General features: G+C 37.8%; 1 protein-coding gene across 4 annotated transcripts in view; it reads left to right on the top strand.

The window, feature by feature from the left end:
* The window catches only part of DCLK1 (doublecortin like kinase 1), a 251,592-nt gene that overhangs the window by 190,063 nt on the left and 46,199 nt on the right, over positions 1-15,330 (top strand). For 3 of the 4 annotated variants that reach the window (XM_056328739.1, XM_056328740.1, XM_056328741.1), the window contains 2 exons: positions 12,560-12,644; positions 14,008-14,116. In XM_056328739.1, the coding sequence (XP_056184714.1) occupies positions 12,560-12,644; positions 14,008-14,116 (194 nt within the window). Of the gene's footprint in view, positions 1-932; positions 5,779-12,559; positions 12,645-14,007; positions 14,117-15,330 lie in introns of those variants that run through there. The other variant, XM_056328742.1, reaches the window with a different exon arrangement.

Here is a 15,330-nt window from a genome sequence, read left to right as displayed (position 1 = left end):
AGTTATCAGAGCTTGGCTATGATGTGTGCTGGGCACCTGCCTACTCAGCACCCCTCTAAACCATCAGTTATGTTTAATTCATCTTAAAAAGATAGTGCTCTGTCCTCTACTGCTTCTCTTTGCTGAACTTTCTTTTTCATCTAGTGCTATGGGGTATCTTGGCTAGTATTTTTGTGCTTTGTAGGTAGGGTAGGGCAGTGTATCATCACCTAACACCTCTGGCATTTGACGATCATCTGATCCATCAGAGGATGCTCAGAGTGGGTGTTGAAAAAAACAAAGTGGATCGTACACTCAGACTCTCCCTCTGCTGCCATGAGCTGGTTGCTTGGCTACCATCAGAAAGAGCCAGCGACGGGGGGATTTTACATGCTGCCTTTTTACACATCCACACAGACACAGAAAACCTGTGGAAATGAGATACCATTGTCAGTACAATATAGATAATGGCAATATTCTGTCAGCATTCCGGGGCTCAAGTGTGGCTGGATCCATGCTATATCACCCATGGGTGGCAAGTTTTAATTACCTTATACAAGGTAAGCACTTTCCTACTGCTGTTTGCAAAACAGCAAAAAGGGAAATATATTCCCTTTACTATTAAGTTCATATTGCCAAGTTTCCAAACAAATAGGAGACCCTCCAGAACAGGCGGACGTTGTTTTAATAGTGTTTAATAGGAAAGAATCCAATAAAAGAATAATTTCCTCTTAGAATATGTGGTACTTTGAAACTCCAGCTTTGTTTACTAACCGTCTATTTGTTGATTAAAAAATAATTTTATGACATTGAGCCAAAAATCTGAGTGTATAGAATATGTTTATTTTATGTTAAACAATATCTTCTGGTCCACAGTAACAGAAAGAATATGACAGTTGCAGTGCAACAAATCAAACACAATAAACAAATGTATACTGCACTTCATCTTACAGGACCTGTATCGCCCACTCTCTTCGGATGATATGGATTCAGTAGGAGACTCAGTGTAAAAGAGAAAATGGAACAATGTTTATGGTTTGTGATTTGGTGAAGGTTTAACATTTTTAAAGAGAATAGCTGCTAATTTACAGTAATAGTGAATCGCACAAAAGAGTTTTGCATATTTAATATTAAAAACACGGGGCCAAATTAATTCTAGCGTGTGGGGGTATTTTTGGCTTTACCACTGCATTTTAATGCAAGAATTTTTAATGAATGAGCCATTGAATATGTCCATCAGATACAAAACAGCATTGTGCACGCTTTAAGGAACAAAGATTGAATAAGGTGAATATAACGCACAAATCCATAGCGGGCACATCTATGAATAGTGCTCTTTTTATCATCTAAGGTACTGATTATATGTTCTGTTTTTACCATACGTATATTCATTTGGGTATGAACAGTTAATGAATACTTTGCTTTTACCAATGAATAGGTAAAATGCAGAAAAGAAAAATCCTGCCATATTAAATTGCTTGCACCACACTGTCTGATCCTGACACGCACATTTGGAACACTCTAATTTTAGTCTTTTTATCTAAATGAAAAGAGGATGAAGAAATCCCGTGTGGGCACTGGACAGAAAGTAAATGCTTTCAAAGCAGTGTTCAAGTTCTCTTCTCTGCATTACCATTTGATGACTGTAAACAGAAGGGTGTTCACAGGCAACATGAATGTTTTACCTGGCAAGGGCTGTTAATACTGATCATCTCTGTGTTGCAAGTAAATATGGACAGATTTCTAAATGAGAAAATATGGGGACCTGCTGGCTAGCAGCGTCATCTGACACACGTGATGAGACCTTTTGGGAAAAAAAAAACCATTTTGCCTGAGAAACTAGTGATTATTTTCACTTCTGTTAAGGACAGGAACATCATTTTTTATTTGCTGTAATAAGACATCTTATGCATTTTAAAATGAAAGCCTACAGAAATGGCAGTACTGTAAATCATCCCTCTATTGACCTAATTTCTCTGTTTGCGTAATTTCTAGAGATGGTCATTTTGTACAGCATGAATATGCAAAACTCCTTTAGTGTTAAAGTAGGTCATGCATTATAACCAGTTGCTTAACAAATATCTACTAATTTTATTTGTTTTCTGCTGCTTTATTGTGAGACTCTTAGTCTAATTTACATAACAGCAATATTTCCCATCATATGTTGCATATTGCTTTAAAATTTATCTGTTGTATTTAAGCTGATAGTGTAGTGATCACGTTTTTACTGACTTATACCTTTCCTTTCAGTATCTCAAATAATAATGATTTAAGAATTAGAAATAAGTGTGATTCTGGTCCTCAACAAAAATCCATAGAGATTATATTTTTGAGCTACGTAGTGATGATTTAATATATTTTGCAATCAGGGAAATTTACTTAATAGCAGAAAATTTTAGCTGCCACATGCCAACTTTTAAATGTAGTGAAATAATTCCTTTACACTGATTTGTTCACGATAAAATTTGGCAGCTGGAAAATGTTGGCATGTGATGTGGCTCCACTGTACGAGTAATCATTTTCTTTATGGAGGATATTTTCAAAAAGAAGTAGAAGGGCAGCAGAATACAAAACTTACCTTCTCTGTTTTCAATACTTGGTTCCAGTATCACCTGGAGAGAAAGTCATTGATCTGGCAGGTTTGTTGAAGCAGTTAGGTCGTTTCCTTTTGAAATGCATGTTTTTCCATTCCTGCTTCAGACTTCAGATCTAAAACTGTTCCCAGCAATAGGAACAGTCCCTGTGTCCCCCACCGCACCCCGATCCTAAAGCTGTCCTGTTCTACTGAAAAAGTTTGCAGCTGTGAATTTACTTGCATTTTTGCCTGTTATGAAGGTATGTCTTTGCAAAATATCATTACTTAATCCCAAGAAATGCATATTATGTAAAGGTGCATTGGGATTAGTTTCCAAAAATTCAGACAACTCCACCAGACTGATACTGTAGTTTTGAAAATTGTTTTTTCCTGTAAAGAAAAGAAATTACAGGAATATTATTTTTCCTCCCCTGTCCCATGTAGGCTATTGCTGTTTAAAGCAGTTCATTAAGAATGTTTGTTCTGCGCAGGGAGCGCAGATTGCCAGCAAACCTGAATCCCACAGCTTTGCTTAGTTGTGGAAAAGAAAAATGGACCTTATATCAGTAATTGTTATCATAGCGAGTTCTCCATCAAGACTGTTTCAAAGAATATGCTAGTCCATAACATTTAATCATTTCAACATATGACTTGTATTAAGGGGCTATTCAGGGGCAATATGTATCATTAATATTTCATTTAAGGAATGAAAGTCCCTTGGAGATTGAAAAGGTACACTGTTTATAGACTTTGAGATCCCTTTTGTGTGGAATGTAATTCCCATTATACATGAGCAGAATGAAATGTTTCTTTTAAGCAAGACCAGAAGGTTTCAGTTTATGGGTGAAACTGAAATTGTGTTTCTTGATGCTGTAGTTCTGCTTGCAACAGCACAGGTTTTAGTTTGTCCCTAGATTTCATCGACTTCATTAAATAACAGAATAGCTTAAGCAACTTTATAGTGTTTGAACCTCTTATAGTTCTCTGTATGCTGCATTATTTGTGCCTACTCTAAGGTGATTATGATGTAGCTAAAGAGTCTTGTATAGATTGTGAATGCTTTGCTTCCCTTTGAACTTTATGAATCCTTGTGATTATTTCCCTAATGCTTTCTGCAACTTTCTGGGTTTTTTTTAATCTCTTTTCTTCTTCTTTTACGCAACAAACAGTTCACATGTGAAGCACAGAATGTGTATGTTTATATTTATACGCACATACACACACATACATAGATTAATGGCTTTGAAACCCATGCACAGTTATGACACATTTGTGGCTTTAAACAGATATGTGGGGAAAATGTCTTTATGGGAGGATGCTCATCTGGTGGGATTTGCTACAGCTCTGTTAAAGGCAGTGGAGCTGCACTAACCTGTACTTGCTGCGCAGCTCCCCCGAGGAAGTCTGTACGGTTTTAAGAGATCTCATGTACATCAAGGGCTAAGTTCTGCTCAGTTTGAACTTAGTGGCAAAACCATGATTGACTGCAAGATGGGAAGGATAGGACCTTATACCCAGATACATATACACAGACAAAACATTAATCATAAATCTGAAATGGTATTATTTTGACACATTCAGACTTGTGTCTCCTCTTGAACGTCACTGTTTCTTTGTTGAAATCAGTAAAATCTTTAACATTCATTATCCACTGCAAAAATTGCTTTTTAATTTGTAAAATATAATTCAGCAACAGCACATTATATTCAGTTATTTTTCTCTTTAACCCATTTTCACAGGGCATATATGGCTGTAAAATGAAAATTCTGGGGCACTAATATTGTGGCTATAAACGTATATTATAAGAAAGGATACCATAATGTTAGACAGCCTTGAAGAACACCTGGGTTGAGATTGTGTGCTGTAGCAATTTAAATAAATAGTCATTTTTGCTTTTACAGTTTCATACTGTGATGTGAACTTTATATAGCACAGTATGTTACAAAAGATGTCCTACAACTCTAAATGTTAAAATGAATTAACAGTAATATAGAATATAGAAAACAACCTCTGATCAACCCAAGTGTACTGTTTTGTTAAAAATAGTAGAGAAATGAACAAACCGAAAATCTTTATGGTGCTAAATTACCTCAACACTTGATGAATATTTAGATTAATGTTGTCTGTGCTTTTTCTTGTATCCAATTAATGGTATTCAACAGAATACAAGATTGTTCTTTATTTAATATTCACTTTCAGTTTACCTGTTAGTGACAGGATGAGAACTTGTAACCATGAGTGATGAATAGAAAAATAACCTTATGTCACGCAGCCAGCAGTAGCTTTACATGCAGAGCAAAGCAAGCAAGTGGTTGTCACACTCCTTGGAAATGGGGGTGCTGGCCCCCAGGAAACCCCTCGGTTCAGAAAGCAGGGCTTGCAGAGCAGAGCAGAGGCTATTCTGAGCCGTATTTGCTGTCATTAACACCTTTCAGCTGGCTCGGGTTTGCCTTTTTCGCCATGCACCTGGTCTCAGGCTGGCTGAGCGCCCTAACTCCCCGTGGACGGCAATGGGTATGTAGATACATGTGTTGTGTATGCACACATTAGCGAAGGGTTAAAAACACACGCGGTGCACACATACATAATTGTATGCATTTTAGTGTCTGTATTTGCGCATGTTGCTTATATTCAAATTTGCTTAAATTAACCCTCAGCAGTGAAGTCTGAAAAAAAGCTGTACTGTATTCAGCGTGTACTTGTTCTCTGATGTTATATGAGGTAATTAGTTTGTGGTTTGCCCTGCAATACAGTGTTTTGGAATTTGGACTCTAGTGAAAGAGGAGCTAACAATGTTTGTGCTAAGGCCTCTTCATTTTGTTAGTTGCACTATGATATTGTAAATATTGGCACATTTACAACATAAGTTTAAGATTTTACGAAGTTATGCATACAATTATTTTTTTTAAAGAAAAGTGCTTGGATATTTGCTTTTTAAAATATACCATTTTTGTATTAATGTGATGCAGGAAACCAAAAAGAAAGCTGTTGATTTATCAACAAAAAACTGTAAAACTTGCAAAAAAAATAATGCTGATGAATGTTTTATTTCATATAATCAGCTGAAGAAAATCACCTTCATTTTTGTGCCATTGTTTCATCATACTGTGTTGTACTTGTGTTTCATATTTGACCACGTCATCCTGTTGCAATTTGTTGTTTCTCTAGATTTAACATTACTGTAGATTATTGTAAGCGATGTAATAAATATATTTAAAAAATACGCACTGTTCAGTGAGTTTATTTTGGAAACATGATTAACAGCTTTAAAAAAATACTTGCAGTTGGTATTGCTTGTTCATTTTGGATCAGCATTGTCCATCTAACAGTTCATTTAGTATAATCATATGGGATCCATGCATCCTAATGGGTTCCTTTAGATTTTAGATACATTCAGTGTCTTTTTAAATAATAAACGGTGGGCTCTAGTGTGTGCATACTGAAGATCCTTCAAGGAAGAATTTGGTTTCTAACAGGTCTTTTGGAGACAGTAAATATACCTGCCTTGAATTGCTTATGGGTAAGTTTGTGTGCACGCAATGGGGTAGATTTGACGTATGAAGTGAGAAATTAGTAGATGATCCAAAGCAAAGTACAGCTCCCTGCTGACAACTCAGCTATAGCAACACTCCTCTTAAGAAAAGAATTAGGAAAATATGCCTGTGAAAATCTGAGAGTACTGAAACGTACCCACAGAGTTTTAAAATAAGTACCTTGTTTTCTTGATATATCTTTCCGCTCTTTAAAAATACATATCTATAGCCTTTTTATTTTTTGTTTGGTGGGGGCGTTGAAAGAGAGATGTTACAGTTTCTGACATGTCATCTGCCAGTCTGATGCTTCAGCTGATGTTCAGACACTCTCCTGGAGAGATCTATGGTCCTGATAAAAGTTTTAGTTTTGAAACCATCTTGGCTGCTAGTAAATAGGTCTGCCTAAAAAAGTTGTACAGACATAGGAAGGAAACAGTACTGTAGAAATGACGAAGAGTAGAAACAAAATAATTGAGGTTTCTGTCCCTACCAAGTAACAGTTAAGAATGCCAGGAAAGCTTTTAAAATGCAACTCAAATAGATTCAAAATAGAAGTGGTGATTGTGCTGTGTCCTTAATTAGGTGGAAGAAATAAGAACCTCCTTTGATGGCCTTTCAATTTTTGTTCTGTAGTTGAGTGGAAACTTTTAACTGTGTATAACTTTAGAAAAGGAAAAAGGAAACCTTCACATTGCATCACTGCATATGTAACTTTTTATGTTAACCACAGTATGGATACAGTAATGACAGGTCAGCTTCCGATACCATGAATCTGATACTTTTTTTTTTTTTTAGATCATCAATCTTTTCTGGAGAATGCCAAAGACTGAGTGACCCTACAGTCTGAATTATGGCTCAGCTTTGGAAGCAGCTGTTAGGAGCTAGGGGAGGTTGGATTTAAGTTTACTGTTAAATACCATATAGGAAACTGTATTGGTCTTTCAGAATTGCTTTGTTGCACAAATCAAATGAGTATAAAGGAGTTGATGCTGCAGCTTAATAAGAGGATCCTAATAAAACAAAGTGCTTCAGCTTGAAAATTTAACTTTCAGTCTGTTAGCTCCATTTCCTTGCAAACTCCCTCATTTGTCCCTCTATCCCTCAAAGAAGAAAACCAACACAAGTTCCTGAATGGCACACAGCAGATTGTTGCTTGTGTCATTCGAATTTAACTCTTCTCCAAGCTGTGTAAATCCTGAATTGCATAAAAGAAAAAAATAATTTCCCTATGTAGGGCCTCTCAAGTATCTAACTAGATAGGGCAGGACACAGAATGGTGGATAAGTAGTAGAGCAGGTTTGCATATGGTTTTTGTCATTCCTTTCCAGATAAAGCAGTTTATAAATAAATTTGGATCTCTGTCAGTTTAGTGTAGTGTCGAATTTGAAAAGAAAACAATTGCATAATTTCTTTTTCTATACATTGAATTCCATTGGCTTCCATTCTTTCAGCATGAATATTGTGGATTTGATGTTTCTCCATGAAGTAATTTTTTTACCATCTCTGTACTGTTTACATGAAAACTTTTTCCCCCATCTCAGCTGGCTGGGCCAAAAAATGTAAACCATTAAACAAAAGAAAACAAAAAAAAACCACTTTTCACTGGATAGAGCTTAGAGAGGGAGTTTCAGTGCAACCCTTTCTTCTCTCTAAATTGAATAATAAAAAAATAGTTTGTTTTCTTAAAAGTTGCATCAAGATATATTATTTTACTGTTTTAAACCAGCTGTTCTCTGCTTTCCCTTTTGTTCTCTGGAGATGTACCATTTTGTTGTATTAACTCAGTTTCTTGCTCTGGACTGCTACATGTTAGAGGAATTTTTTGAGCCCTTCAAAGTCCTTCAAAGCGAATACCTGCACTGGACTGTTGTCTTTATTTTACCATTAACTGTGATGATCTTGAGGGTAAGGAATTGACTATGTCAGGAATTCATGATTGTAATTGACTATGTCAGGAATTCATGATGGTTACCTTGCAAAGGTTATTTATAAACAGACTGAACACTAGTATGGGCTCCAGAAGAGGTGAGCATGGTTGCTTAACTGTTTAGTTTTGGCTTTCATGCTTTTCATCTTTGCTGAATTGAACTTATCTTACACATATTACTGACACACATAGGTTTTGTATGTTTTTTAAATTCCGTAGAATTCTTCAGAATAGGGAAAATCTTAGGAGACATCAGTTGAAGGCATTAATAATTCCCTTATTCTGCACCTCCTTCCTGAATTTACACTTTACTAATTTTACTTTTTACTTCATTAAGCCTGTTTCTAAAAGAGCAGAACTCTGCATGAGATCCAAACTCAGCGTTACACCTGTGTGCATTTCTGTTACTCACATTTCATCCAGATGCTTCCTTCATGCTAGGAAAATACAAAGGAATCTATTGTTGAGAGACTTTGTAGACTCCATGTGCGCTAATAAAGGTTTTGAGAGGTTTGGAAACTATAATGCAGTGTTTGGGGTTTAAGATTCAGGAATCTGAATTGCATTAACAAACTTCCTAGTCGTACTTGTTTAAGCTTCTTCTCGTAACTGCTGATACTGGTAGTCCACAAGAATAATTCCTGCTGTTTAGTTGGAGTGGAATTTTGAAAATAATTTAGGACAAAGGTGAGTATGAGGAGAGAGAAATTACAGTAATATTTATTTTTTTCATGGATTTAACACAATTTCCACTGACATACAAACTATTTACAAAACAGTTGCTAAATAAATCTCCCAGTGAGACGCAGATGAAACACTATAGTGCTAATGTTTCCATTCACATCAGTGAGATGTGTGGTGTGCTGGCCATCTGTTATATAGACCTGAATAGGATCTGAAATCCTTACACCAAAGACCTGATTTTTTTTATGCCATCACTTTTATGGAGGTGTGCCATAAAAATGGCCATGTGCTGGCAACCTGTGCAACTGGACTCCTTTAAATCCATGTAAAAGTGATGACATTTCAAGCACCTCGGCATCTCTTAAAATTAAAACAGCTAATTGCATTAAGGTCTGTGTGTTGAAGAGATTATACTCTTGCTTAGAGTTTGTTTTCCCCCCGTCCCCATCTGCAATATCCCTGATGGGGTCCACAGCTGTGAGAGCAACAGTGTAGACAACAGACTGCCTCACGATTGGCAAGCCAACTGGAAGGAACACCGAGACCCACAAGGATTGCTGGACCCGGAGGGCTTTCAGCTTGTGAGAACAACGAGCTAATTAAAGTCTAAATAAAGGAATGTTCTTCTAGCTGAAGTAAAGATAAATAAATAAGTGCCTGCATGTTGTTCCAGAGGACTGAATAAAGATGAAAATATTTGTGTTGTGTTTAACTAGTAACGTCTCTTTCATTGTGAAAGGGGGTCGGTCCGTCAGCAGACTTGGTGAATATATGAAAATGTACAGTTCCTGGTTTATTTTTAAGCTGTTGTTTTAATAGGAGGTGTTCAGCAAAGGAAAAGTGTGTGTTTTCTTCATATTTTTCAAGTCATTTAAAAATTTTAAAGTTTTCAAAATCTCAGTATGTATTTTTAGCAAATGTCTTCTTAGCTACTGCTTCCTTGTCACTGGTGAGCTCTGCTGCTCACATGCTGGTGCTTTGCACGCAGATCTCACTGAAGGGGCTCTATGCTTTGTTTGCAGATCTATGGTACAGTATATGCTGCTAATGCATCGCTTTAATTCTTCAATTATGGATATCATCTTAGTCTTCCCATTCTTATGTGGTATCAATAAGAAAAGAAAAAGGGACACTTAACAAAATAATCTCATGTTGATGTTTTATTTCCTTTAAATTTTCTATGGGCCACTTTTTTTTTTCTTTTTTTCTTTTTTTTTTTTTTTTTTTTAGTTTAACTAAACCTAGGCTAAATACATATTTAGGGAGCTATACATCAAACAGATATTTAGAAGTGAATTTAATTTCATTTGTGTTAATGCCATTAAGACTTTTTATATTTAAAGTGAAGCACTTAACTGAAACACTTTGCTGGAATGAGCCCTCAAAGGAGTCTAATTTTGGAAGGACGAAGCAGTCATCATTCTCAGCTAAACCTCATCTTAAGGGTCCTTGAGAAATTAAGTTCCCAAATAGAAATTTGAGTACCTCTAGGCACCCATTTTGAGAAGATGTGGCCACCGAGTTAGGTCTCGATTTCTGTGTCTCCCCATTTTCGCATATGAGAACAACACGTTAAAGACTCCGTAAAGAGACCATCAGACTGCTAGCAGAAAGCTGCACCAGTGAGTAGTTAGCAGTCTTCGCCTAACGTTGGCTAAAAAAGTGTAATCTCACTATTTAAAATGCAAAAAACTGAACAAAGTATGTGTTTGATAATCTGTTGAAAATCTAGCACTAAATTTTTTGTGGTGTACCCCTTAAATGTTGTAAAGATTCATTCTTGATTTTGCATGTAACAAATATTAAACATATTTAAGTTTTAAGTCCTTTAAGAAAATACTGTGGGGTGGGGAAAAAAGTAAGAAATTGGATCCTGGTCTAGGAAAACAAACAGACACAGCAGAATGAGTAGTGAAAACATGTTTTTGTGCTTATTTTACAAGCAGGAGTGTAAAGGAAACAGTTCTCTCATTACATGTGTATAAAAATAGGCTTTAAGAGTGACTTCTCCAGACATGAGAACTTCTAGCATTTTCCTGTTACCTTCATCCTCATCTGCTCATTTGTTCAAAAATGAACGAGAGGTAAGTTTTTACTGAGACGTCCCACAGAGTTTAGCACAGGAATAGAACATACATAAACACATCCTAATCATGAAACAAGGGCAGCAATATCTTAGCGAGCTGCACAAAATCAGTCAGTGCTCACTTCTGTTGTCAAGAGGCAGCAAAAGTAGTCCAAAAACTGATTAATGCAATTTTTAATTCCGGCCAAAGCTCAGCAAAAATGCTTGGATGGATGAAAAGAATGAGCTGTGGTTGATTAAAAGAGAAAAAGAGCAAAGAATCTCTTGGTAGATGGGGTGCGCAAGCTTTCAGGATTATTTTGTGAAAAATAGGCCAAGTTCAGCCTTTGCTGACCTTAATCTATTGTGGGAGAAATTAAAAGTTAGACTATTCAAATGAACTCAGTATACTGGCCAGCTTTTAACTCTGCTGACAGCCTTCTCCCTGGCTCCATGCTCTGCAAAAATCCCAGCTGCTGCGTCGTTAGTTCCTCTTGCTCCAGCCATCAGCTGTGCTCTGCGGTGGCAGAGGAGAGAGGTCATTCCAAAGGAGCTGTATTAAATTTGTAAAGTGGATTGGCAGCCGGACTGTGGGCATCTAGATACCTCACACACGCAGATAAGAAACTGGTAGTGTTAGTAACGTGCAGTGCCACCAGCAATTTATGTAATATATAGACTGAAGGGGGTAATTAAACACTGCAGCACTTTGTAAGCTTTCAGTATGCAAACCGTGTGAACCTGAGAAAGTTTTAGTTTGGAAATCCTCTGAATGCTTCTCACTCATGTTGCAACATGAAGACGTGAGGAAGTGCTGGGTTTTGCTGTAAGTTTAAAGGGCCACTGTTACATTTCTAGCTTCTAGTTTGCTTTGAGGATGGGAGAATCCTGAAGATATGATGGTGTAATCATTACACAGCACAGGATAAACATTTTGGGTGAAATCCACCTCATGTGCCTGTGTAGTTTCATCCATCTAGATTGGTGATGAAGCAGTCTTCCTGAAGTACATGCCTAGAGTCCATACGTAACCGATAGACATTGGTAGGTGCTTTGGAAGGCTTCCCTAGCGAAATCCTGCCTGCTGTACTTCTGGCATCCAAGCTGGGTGGCTGTGAGTCACCTTCCATGGACTACAGAGATACTGTCCTCCCCCCATTAAGTGTATAGGCAAATGTAGACACTTGCTGTACGAGTATTTAAAACGGAGGTTCAGGCTGATGCCTCAAGTGAGCTATACCTAATCAAATGCTTTTCCAAGAAAAGCAAACGTTATTCACCCTGACGTTTTATTTTCTCCATACATTGCCATAATGATTTCTGCCTTCTAGAACACAACTGGGGAGGATTTCACCAGAGGGAGGTTTGCAAAAGTGAGGAATTCTGCCCGTAACAAAGCCAAATTCGGTCAGAACAGACGTTGGTGCTTCTGGTGCCTGCTGGGTTAACGGTGTTGCTGAGAAAACAATCTCCTGCCTGCAGAGGGCATACAGCTCCTCAGTTTTCCCTGCCAAGTGTGCGTGGAATAGGGAGAAACTGATGGGCCATACATAACAGCATTGCTGCACGTGATGGATCAGGGATATCTCTGCCTATGCAAGGATATCAGAAGTGCAATTTCCGTGGAAAAACTGGACTCTTCCCAAGCATCCTCATATCCCTTCACCAAAGTAAATTGATACTTTACATAGGGAACACTGAATCCTTTCCAGGACGTGTGTCCAGCAGGAACATGCTGCAGGTACTCCTGCTCCTTAAAAATCATCTTGTTTTCATTTGTGTCTCTCCATTTCCAGAGCTCCCAACACAGTGGCTCCTCTACCTCATTAGCATCCACCAAAGTTTGCAGCTCTATGGATGAAAATGATGGACCTGCAGAAGGTAACATTTGAAGGCTGACATTTCCAAGCAGTCAATGTAGTGACAACAGCAGCTGTGTAGGAAATGAGTCATTCTTCCTGCTGGAGAAGGTGGGAGCATTGCGGGCTGGATGACTCTCCATAAAGAAGCTCGGCAGCCTTAGCAAACCACTCAGGTTCACCCTGGATCAGATCTGATCTGGACATCGCTATTCAGAGGTGGTTTTGTTGCAGCATACTCGAGATACCAGCCCTGCAGGTGACACAGTGCTGACTGTATTATTTAAGTAACTTTTTCTCTCATCAGTCATGGTACTAAAGAACATGCTGCAGTCCTGGGTCTTTACTCAAAAATGGTTAATCTTACCCTGTACTAAGGCTTTAAGGTGCTGGCTAAGGGATAGTGCCTGCTCAAATACTGCCAGTTCACTCACCCGCACATATGCGTTGTATGTGTATGTTTCCCTCTGACCGTAACTGTTCATGCCACCTGTGAATCCAGGCAAACCCCAGCCTCCTTGTATCATGACATTCACATTTCATACTAAACTGGAACAAAGGACAGATAAAGATACAGTTAAAAGCACTGCCTTAAAGTGTGTAAATTCAAGTCACATTTCTGAGAGACATTTCTTTTATGGTACGGTATTTATATAGTAGTTTGTATCAGCTGCAGTTTACAGTCAGCTTTTAGAGGCATGTTAGGTATTTGTAACACACTATTTCAAATACATTTAAAAATAATGGTACATGAATGAGCACTAAAACACATGAAACTACAAACTTTTCTTATGCTTAGACACTGTGTAATGCAATTTTACCAAAACATCTGGTGCCCAGGTTGCATGTGAGGTAGTATTATTGAGAACATTTGTTTAAAAACTAAATATTTAATATTGGGGGAGGGGGAGAACTAGCACTTAGCACATGAGGAGTTTTATGGATGTCTCAGTTTACAGGATGTAATAAAATAAGTGCTTGAGTGTTGGACTTCTTTGGTACATATATTTAATCATGCTGTGTCAAGGAGTTCCAACCCTTTTTGGAGGCTGGTCTGCGCTTGTGCAGATCACAGAGGCCTTTTCATAATTAAAAAAATACAATTTTGGTTTTGTCCTGGGGGCATATTGCAATGGGAATGGTAAACTATGTAACACTCGAATGGTGGTATGTTTGAGCCCCCAGAAGTCTTATTTTTCATTATTGTATCTGTGTGAAACCTGTTGAGTATATACAATGTCAGCAGCATGGTTTCACTGTACAGTAAGTGAGATACTGACTCTGAATGGTTTCCAGGCTCCTAAACCATAGACTTAAAATGCATGTTATGTGCAACATCTGTGTTTCCTTCACTAACAATAAAAATGTACTAATGATTCTTTCAGAAGTGTTGGAGGAAGGTTTCCAGGTTCCAGCCTCGATAGCAGAGCGATATAAAGTTGGAAGGACTATAGGAGATGGAAATTTTGCTATTGTGAAGGAGTGTATAGAAAGGTGAGGAGGATGATATGCTTATGACTGTAAAAATAATCATTAATGGCATGCTTTTTCTATGTCTTTATTTGTAGAATATAGAATATGTAATAAGGTAATGTCTCAATGCCAGACAGAAAAACTAGGTAATGCCCTCTCATATGAAAAAAAGAGAGTCCAACAGACAATCTATGAGTTTAATTCTTTGTAAGCTTTATATGGTTTTTTTCTTCAGAATGCATGATTTTACCAGTTCTTTGTGTTAAATCAGACCAATGAAACATTTCATGTGTAGGGACATTCTTTAAAGTTGTCAGGAAGTTTTGTGTGTGCAGTGCAGTGGTGGTGGTCAGCATAAAAAGCTGACTGGATCCATCTATTCTGCATCTGACACTGAGGAGTAACCTCTTCCATGTTTATCTTTAATTAAATGGGCATCTATCTCCTGCTTGCCCACTTTATGCCATTATATGAGCTCCATCCAACTTTAGGAGCCTGCGCTCAAAATCTAACTTCTTCAGTGCCCTTTACCATTTTGATTTTAGACACCTACTCCAGATTAGAGAAGGCACAAGTCACCTCAAATGTCGGTGTTGCTGAAAGCATCCATGTTGACTAGCTCAGGTGTCGGTTTCTAGATCTGGTCAGGCAGGTCATGAGCCTGGTTTGAACTGGATCGACCCAACATTAAGAGTGTAAAAAATAGGGAACAAAAGCAGAAATGTCCCACAGAACCGCAGGTGCCTTTTGGCGGCATTGTTAAAAATAGGGGAACGTGGGGTAAAAAAGATTGAAGGTACTTCACCTGTATGTGAAATGATTGTAAGACTGTTCATGATATCCAGCAGCAGTGCAGAGAAGGCAAAAATCCTGCCAGAGCTAGAGATGTCCAAAAGAAAGAACAATGGAGATGTCAAGGTCTGATAATGAAATTTCACGAGTGAAGTTTTATATCCCTTATTACCAGATCATAGAGACTATTACAGAAGACTGTAACCTCACCTTTGGGCTCAAAGAAAGAACTTTTGCTCTTTAGCCTGTGAGAATGTCATATTAACCCTAGAGAGTAAGTAAAGATTAGATCTCATGGCAGATGATGATAAATTAGCTTGGCTGGTTTTAAACTAGAGTCTCTTTGGAAAAAGACAGGTCCCGCCCTGCATCTGAAAGTGTCTGGCAAGTGCGGAGACCATGAAGACGTCTGTTGGGGAAAGGGGGAAGAGCTGATTTTGTAT

Source organism: Falco biarmicus, chromosome 2 (assembly GCF_023638135.1).
Source record: "Falco biarmicus isolate bFalBia1 chromosome 2, bFalBia1.pri, whole genome shotgun sequence".
NCBI classification, from domain to species: domain Eukaryota; kingdom Metazoa; phylum Chordata; class Aves; order Falconiformes; family Falconidae; genus Falco; species Falco biarmicus.
The sequence above is the reverse complement of the archived record's forward strand: the minus strand, read 5'-3'. Positions and strand labels throughout refer to the sequence as shown.